General features: G+C 50.2%; 1 protein-coding gene across 1 annotated transcript; it reads left to right on the top strand.

The window, feature by feature from the left end:
- The first annotated feature begins 4,666 nt into the window (after window positions 1-4,666).
- On the top strand, window positions 4,667-7,379 carry SIX6 (SIX homeobox 6). The gene is made up of 2 exons (XM_024568350.3): window positions 4,667-5,651; window positions 6,687-7,379. Exons 1-2 carry the CDS (start codon window positions 4,825-4,827, stop codon window positions 6,853-6,855), a joined length of 996 nt encoding a protein of 331 aa, XP_024424118.2. The 5' UTR covers window positions 4,667-4,824; the 3' UTR covers window positions 6,856-7,379.
- Window positions 7,380-7,886: the final 507 nt, after the last annotated feature.

Raw genomic sequence — 7,886 nt, forward strand, 5'->3', positions numbered from 1 at the left:
TGTTGAGATTTGCTGCTTTGAAGGATAACATGCTATGTAAGTGTATTTTTTATAATGCAGTTTTTAAAAAGTAGATTCTGCTAACCAAATGGATGAACTCAGAGAACTTAAGGTATTTATTGGAGACAAATGCCTCCATTTGATTTTACAATACCTCCAGGGGAATGATTATTTACTACACACATAACACATGTAATTAATACATAACATGACACGCATATGATTTCATGTGATAATGTTTGGCGCATCCTAGAGGACATAAACAAGCTCACACTTTTTCACTTCATTGAATTTTAAGGTTCCTATGTATATTTTAGAAAGATATTTTGATCTCACATTTGAAAATGGTCAAAAATAACCTGCTGGTGGAAAAAAAAAAGTCAAGCAGAGAACTATGAATTAATCATTCTTTCAGACATTCAACCAATGTAATAAAGTGTTTATAAATGACACACTGGTTACATTTTTAAGCATTAATCCTTCACAGAAGAACTCAGCAATTGATACATAGCCCTAAACAGACTATCTTGTGCTGTCGCTAGCGCTGGGCGCATTTAGGCTTACCCCACAGTAGAAAAGAGAGAGAAAAGTGAATTCAAGACCATAGTTTAAACAAGGAGTATGACTTGCAATATACTCTTTGGCTTAAATACAAATTCTCATCCAAATATCTAGGAGCAAACACAAACAAGAGGTCAAAACAGAGTTGCAGAGTCCACCTAACATTTACAAAAAACAATAGTGCTAGTTGTTACTTCCAAATGGCACATTTTCCCAATTTAAACTTATAAAAATTTCCTCCGCTTAACAGAAGCATCATTTTCAATGTAGCTGGTGAACAAAGTTGCGAATAACAACAAAAACATCCTAACCTTTTAAAATTATGTCAACATTTTCATTGTAATACTTTTCGTCAGTTAATTTTACAGTGCCAGTAAATCTACAAAGCATGTCCCAATGGTGTTTCTTCTCAGAAATACACAATAAAGAGGCATCTCTATCCTATGTTACAAGGTGCATACTGGCAGGGGTGGAATGCCTGAAATAGATTAATCTACCTTGGGAGCTTATTAGGATAGTTAGTACTTTAAAACTAGGATATTGAATTAATTCCATAATCTGAAGATCTGGATCATCAAATTACATAAACAAATACATGTACCTATATTTATGCATATAATATCATTTGAAAATCAGAATCCTCAATTCATTAGTAAATGCTTGAGAGTGTGAAATTCTAATACTGTAATTCTAAAGACAGTAATTTTAATTTTCTAGACTTTTTTTTTTACATTATTCTCACCCATTGGCAACACACAGCTTTGAGGCAGGGAGGAATCAAGATTTCTTCCCCCCAATTCAAAATGTACATTTAAAAAAAACCAAAAGGCTGGGACCTCATTGTCTCCTAGACTGTGACTGACTCACGTGCAGCACAAATATCTTTATCAAAGAATTCAGATACATTCAGTTACTACATTCTTAAAATCCCTGACTATGTGACATGGTGTCGGAAAGAAAACAAAGACATAATTTATTTCACAGGTGTTTGATTTAGGAAGAGTCAGATAAAAGATGAGAAAGAGATTGGAACCTGGAGGCAATGTATTGGCCTCTAAGCAATGCTCCCCCCTGCAAACCCTTCAGCAGACTATAACCAAAGACCCCACGTGTCCCTCTACTCCCGAGAGGAAAATCAGAAAGGGCAAAACGAGGCGTGCAGAAAGCCCCAGGCTGAACACCGAAGATTTCTAGCATGAACCTCTCAACTCCCTGAGGGCATTTTGCCCTGCTGCCTCCCCACTTAACAGTCAGACATAGAATCTGCTGGAGCCTTCCCCCGCCCCCAATGTCTTCTACCTGTTTTTACTCTTTTTCCTCCACATTTTCCCCACGAAGTAAAAGTCTGAGTCTGCAGAAAGCAGAATAGACGACTATGGATTTCTAGTGAGAATTAAGCATTTGCCCAAGGCCTCCCAAATCTACTAGCTGCAAACCAAAAAGAGAAAGTTTCACAACTGCCCAAATAGGCCTGATGCCAAGGGCTGCCACTGCACTTTGCAGGTTTCCTGGTCAAGCGTAAAAGAAAAAAAATGGAATGGGAGAAGGGGGTAGCAAGTAGTACGCAAAGTTGCAGAACTGGCAAAAATCTATCCTTTGGTAAAATTAGGAAAAATCATCCCGAAGGTCCGGCTTTTGCCTGGCAAACGCGAGAGAAATGCCCTTTAAAGGCGGGGTGTGGGTCACCGCCTTCTCCACTCTAAGATTATTTCTAAGGAGCTCGGGGGAATTTCTCTCATTGCCAGGATGGGGAGCTCACATATTTCTTCCGTTTGTCCTTTCCCGGAGTGAAGTTGATGAACAAGTACACGATTCCAATGCGCCGGGGGCGGTTTATTTCCTTCGAGTTAACGCGTTAAACCAAGTTCCCCTGCGATGGCGAAGATGGGATTTCTTAGCAGCAGACCCTGGCCTCTCGATACTTCTCAGACCCGTCCGCCTGGCCCCCCGACAGCGCGTCTGGTGGGTCTCGGACTCGGCCGCTGGAGGCCTGCGCCCCTTTCCAGGGACTCCAGCACAGCCAGTCCTTGCTTTGGGTCCCAGTACTCCGAGAGCCCTAGACGCGCATAAGCTAAAGCACCCTCTCATCTACTATTGGCATAACTAGTGACCAACGAATGGGATCAATATTCCCATTTCCTGGATAGGGCACCTAGACTCAGGAAATTAACACGACTCGCTCACACATACTAAGGGCAACAGGCCAGTTACCCCCGAATTCGCGGCTTTCAACCTGTGCAGCAAAAGGGTGCAGGCAGGCGCGGTCCCCTCCAGCCGGCTCTGGGCTCTTGCAGTGGCTTCTGCGTGCAGACGGGCGATTCTGCTGGGAGAGTGCGCAGGGGGAGACATCCCGAGGAGGGAATTAAGTAACCTCAGCAAACTGGAGCGGGGTCCATGCTTTCCTCCCCTGGCCAGAAGTGCGAGAACGAAGCCCTCCCGAGGCCCCGCTTCACCCCGGCCCAGCCCCCAGGACTCGCTGAGTGCTCTACACTGGCGGTTGTGGCCCCTCGTGTGTGACGGTTCGCACTAAAAGTTGTCCTTCCCGCGGATTTGGAGGTCGCCCCAAGCTAGAGAAGGTTTGTGCTTTGTCATTATCCTCATCTCCCTTTTTATTTTGCCTCTGCCCTGTCGCATTTCAAGAAAATGAGCTTTTAGAAAAGAAAGCCTCTCCACTGAGGTGGCTGGCAATCTCACAGAAATGATGTAAATGGCTGGAGGGCTTTTTCTTCCCCTCTGCTATTTTATTTTCAAGTGAACGGTGAAGATCTGTGAGTATAATATCAGGGTTTTCCGTCAGAACGAGCTTTGCCTTGCACTCAGGCGTGGCGTGATCTGCCCCGACACCTCCAGCCAGCTGTGCTATCTATCTGCCTTCTGATTGACCGGCGCTGTACACGCCGCATACAAATTGTACTTGATACTAAAGAAAGGACAGCCGGGGCCCAGTCCGGTTGGAGGAGAACATTCCTATCTGATTCCTTTCTAGGGATGGGCCTCCCAAAGATTGTTTTCCCCTCCCAATTATTTTCTCCAAATAAAACAACCCCCTGCCAAAGACCCAGGTGAGATCATGGGCTCTTTTGATCTAGGCCTCAGAAAATGGTGTTATGTCAATTGGGAATCAATAAAAGTTGCCAATTCAATCTGGCGGCCCAAAGGCAGAGCTGCCAAGAAGGCCCTTCTCTGCAGGAGGGGTCAGTGCTCAGTGGCTTAATAAGCACTTTCTGCCCACTCCCCCCCCCAAAAAAAACCCCCTCCTTCCCCCTCTCTATTTTACTTCTCTCCTGAATTACTTTTGGGCTAAAATGCCAAGGTTCGAGTTTCTATCCTCAGTTTAAGAGTTAAATGTTCTATCTTCTAGCATAGGGTAGGGGAGAAACAGCCTGCAAGAAAAAGAGCAAATCGATATTTTAAAAAAGGTCTTTGAAATAAGCTTTTAAATTGCTGTCCTGACCTACCAATGACTTCTCACTCTAGACGTGGCTGTGCTGCACATTTGTTCAAGTCCATTAAGGGGGGGGCTGAAAAGTATAAACTTGGGGGGGGGTGCGATGCTTCTTTTCTTGAGAGTGTTTGACTTCATAGTTAGCACCTGTGTTATAAGGTGCGCGAGTGTCCTAGCTCGTATTTTCAATGATTTCAAGAGTCTGCAGGTGGTGGGAATAGAGTCCAAACTGACCTTCTACAGATCCCCCGTCAGTTCCTTCTGCTTCAGATTCGATTCCCACTGGGCTCTTTGACAGCTGGAAAAGGAGGAAAGGCCTGTAGGGGTGGGTGCTGAGAAGAAATGAGGTGATCCACTTCCCTCCCTCCCCATTGGTGCGCTCCCCACACTGTTAGCCGTTTGGTTACAACTACACTTGACCAATTCTTGTAGGATTTCGACCTGGCCAGTCCTCTTTGTCCTCTGGAGACCTCTTGACCCAGGAAGAGCATCTCTCTAAAGTGGATTCCTGTAGCATCACTGTCTCTTTGGGGGCGGGAGAAGGGAGGGAGAACGGAGGAACAAGGCTTGGGGGGGCGAGTTGAAACGATGCTGCTCTCGCCTCTCTTTTTCGCCCAGACACTCACAAGTCTTTTCCTCCCCCAGGTTCAGTGAAATACTGCGGAAAAGTCCACGGGAAACGGCGGGCGCTGTCGAGAGCGGGGAGGTGCTGAAATGGCCTAGACGCCCGGGTTGCAGTCTTGATTGGCAGAGCCGGCCGGTGACTGACAGGGGGTCTCCATGGCGCCCGCGCGGCCAATCCTCCCACCCCAGTAGAGATGCCGGCTCGCCCGCCTGCGTGCCCTAAGCCAGCGGAGCCGAACCCGAGCCACGGAGCCGGAGCCCGCATCGCCTCCAATCCCTCTCGCTCGCTAGCTCCCCACAGTTGCACTGCCACCGGCCCCCCAGCAGTCCCTCCGGCGGCCCTGAGCTGGTGCACGGAGGAGAGCCTGGCGCATCCGGCTGGGCCCGTGGGCGTCTGCTGCGTGTCCTGTTCCCCGCTCAGCGCCCCCTCTGCCGCCAGCGCTGCCTCGATGTTCCAGCTGCCCATCTTGAATTTCAGCCCCCAGCAAGTAGCGGGGGTATGCGAGACTCTGGAGGAGAGCGGCGACGTGGAGCGCCTGGGTCGCTTCCTCTGGTCATTGCCCGTGGCCCCTGCGGCCTGCGAGGCCCTCAACAAAAATGAATCGGTACTTCGAGCGCGAGCCATCGTGGCCTTTCACGGCGGCAACTACCGGGAGCTCTACCATATCCTGGAAAACCACAAGTTCACCAAGGAGTCCCACGCCAAGCTGCAGGCGCTGTGGCTCGAAGCGCATTACCAGGAAGCCGAGAAGCTGCGTGGACGGCCCCTGGGGCCGGTGGACAAGTACCGCGTGAGGAAGAAGTTCCCCCTGCCGCGCACCATTTGGGACGGCGAACAGAAGACGCACTGCTTCAAGGAGCGCACGCGGCACCTGCTGCGGGAGTGGTACCTGCAGGACCCGTACCCCAACCCCAGCAAAAAACGTGAGCTTGCCCAGGCCACCGGACTGACCCCCACCCAGGTGGGCAACTGGTTCAAAAACCGCCGACAGAGGGACCGGGCAGCTGCCGCAAAGAACAGGTCAGTACCTAGAGTCTCCTCGCCGGGTGCCCACCCGGGAGGGGGCGGGCGACAGCGCCGTGGGCGCCCTTTCCTAGGGCCTTGGAGACGTGGATTCCGCAGAGGAGGGAGCGAGGTCTGTTTTCAGTTATCGGGCCCTGCGTTCTGGAGTTCTGGGCAGGGGTTCCCTTCCCCGCCCCTGCCTCCCACCCTCTCGTTCTGGGAGCCTGGGGGTCGGCCCAGAAGCTGGTTCCAGTCACCAAATCAAGGCTGCATTGGAAAGGGGGAAGAAATACAATTAAAATCCCAGAAACAATGAGGGACTTCAAAGCCCAAAGCTAATTCTTGTCAGCCTGGGCCCAGGCTCTTGTCATTAAGTGAAGCCTGGCTTATTAGCAGTGTGGCAGTTTATTGTCATGTTTAAAGCCCATGTGCACCCTTCTCTGATGCCACGAAAACAGTTCTCAACGAACTTCTGTTTCTAAGCGATGGGAAGTCCAGTTACCTTCCCACGCGTGGGCGACCCCGTCTCAAAACAGAACATTGGTCCGCTACGGCTTTTCAATCCCCAGCGTGCGGATGTCAATCAGCCACTGGGGCGAAGCACCTAGCCTCTCGCCCCAGGCCCTGGTGCTCCCTGCACCCCCAGGCAGCGCTCTTTGCCGTTAGCTCCGGGCCAACCAGGCTGCGGAGGCACACGCTCCGGGAAGGGGGCCTCCTGGCCCAGAGCCTACTTTGTCCTTGTCACCCACACCTCATTTATCCTGCCAGGAGTGTAAATCTCTCAAAGCTGGCCAACAGCCGGGAATGACCCTGCGAGTCCAGCGTCCCGAAGACTGGGGAGATCGGGAGCCCAGAAGGGACTCTGAAGATGGGTGGGGCAACTGCAGGGCTCTGCCAGGGGCGGCTGCGGACCCCGCCCGGCGCGGGGCCCCTAGTCTTACTCGATTTAACAGCCCGGGTCTGAGGGAGAGCCGCCAGCCACCAGGTTTGAGGGGTGCGGACGAGGGGACAGCGGAAACTATGTTACGTGTGTGTCCCTTTCCTTCCCTGCAGGCTTCAGCAGCAAGTCCTGTCTCAGGGCCCCGGGCGGGCGCTAAGGGCCGAGGAAGAAGGCACCACCGAGGTGCTGCGAGCCACCGCCAGCCCGGCCGCCAGCCTTTCCAGCAAGGCAGCCACTTCAGCCATCTCCATCACGTCCAGCGACAGCGAGTGCGACATCTAAGCTGCCCACCCAGCAGGCTGAGAAATAGAATCCGTGTATAAAACGGCACGAACAAAATGAAGGAGGGAGGGAAGAGAGACCCACCAGGAACTCCGATGATGAGCGACCCGAGAGTTCGGGTTGCCGTGTCCGCCCCACGGTCCGCCCGGCTCCACTGGCGCCTCCGGCCACTATCACAGCGGCCCACGGCGAGGCTCGACCCAGCGCCACGTTCTCCTTGCTTTGCTTTTTCCCGAGGATTTTGCTGCAGAGATGCCTCCGGAACCGAACTATACGCTGAGCGCCTGCCCTGAATCTCCCGTGGGTATTTCACGTCAAAAGGACGCTGTTATATATGTATAACTTTGGCTTTGAAGTTTTTAAAACAAAACATATATATGCTGTTTACTTATTTAAGAGACTGCTATGGTAGGTTTCTCTGTATCGTGGGAACTTGCTGTTTCTAAAGGCGCAGGGTGGAGCCGAGGGGTTCTGTGTGAAGAAGCCAAACAATAAAAACCTGGTGAGCAACTTTTCCTACTTAAGGGAGCTACTCTCAGATTCCTACCAAAAAAAAAAAAAAAAAAAATCCTTTTCTTCACCAGGAAGACAAGGACTCTAGTACAAATGGTACTTTTTCCTTCTGGTATATTTTATGGTAAGTCCATAACCACCTCCCAGGTCAAATTGTTTGTCTGTCTGTATGTGCGTACATACATATGTATGTATGTGTATGTGTGTGCTACATTTAAACCTAGAAATTGGCAACATGAGCATCCCCCATAAGGCAATTCCTCATATCCTCAGCAGAGGTAACTGGCTTATCCACCTGACATGCACATTTAAGTGTCAAAGGCTTTCAAGAGCAATTTAGAAAGCCAAGTTCTAGGACTTAATAGTGAGTCCTGTTTTGTAAAAAGGTAAGGCTATTCTGACACAGTCTGTACAACGAGCAAGGCCGACCATCTCCTCTGAAGCTTCCTCCCATGCAAAAGCAGAGGGTACCCATGATCATGCTGGCGTGAGCATATACCATATTTAGAACAGAACTC

The sequence above is a fragment of the Desmodus rotundus genome, chromosome 7 (assembly GCF_022682495.2).
Source record: "Desmodus rotundus isolate HL8 chromosome 7, HLdesRot8A.1, whole genome shotgun sequence".
Lineage (NCBI taxonomy): Eukaryota > Metazoa > Chordata > Mammalia > Chiroptera > Phyllostomidae > Desmodus > Desmodus rotundus.

Excerpts from the sequence above, each read along its gene's own strand:
- SIX6 (XM_024568350.3), top strand. The coding sequence starts at position 4,825 with ATGCCGGCTCGCCCGCCTGCGTGCCCTAAGCCAGCGGAGCCGAACCCG. Across the intron at positions 5,652-6,686 it reads GCAGCTGCCGCAAAGAACAG|GCTTCAGCAGCAAGTCCTGT; the intron begins GTCAGTACCTAG and ends CCTTCCCTGCAG.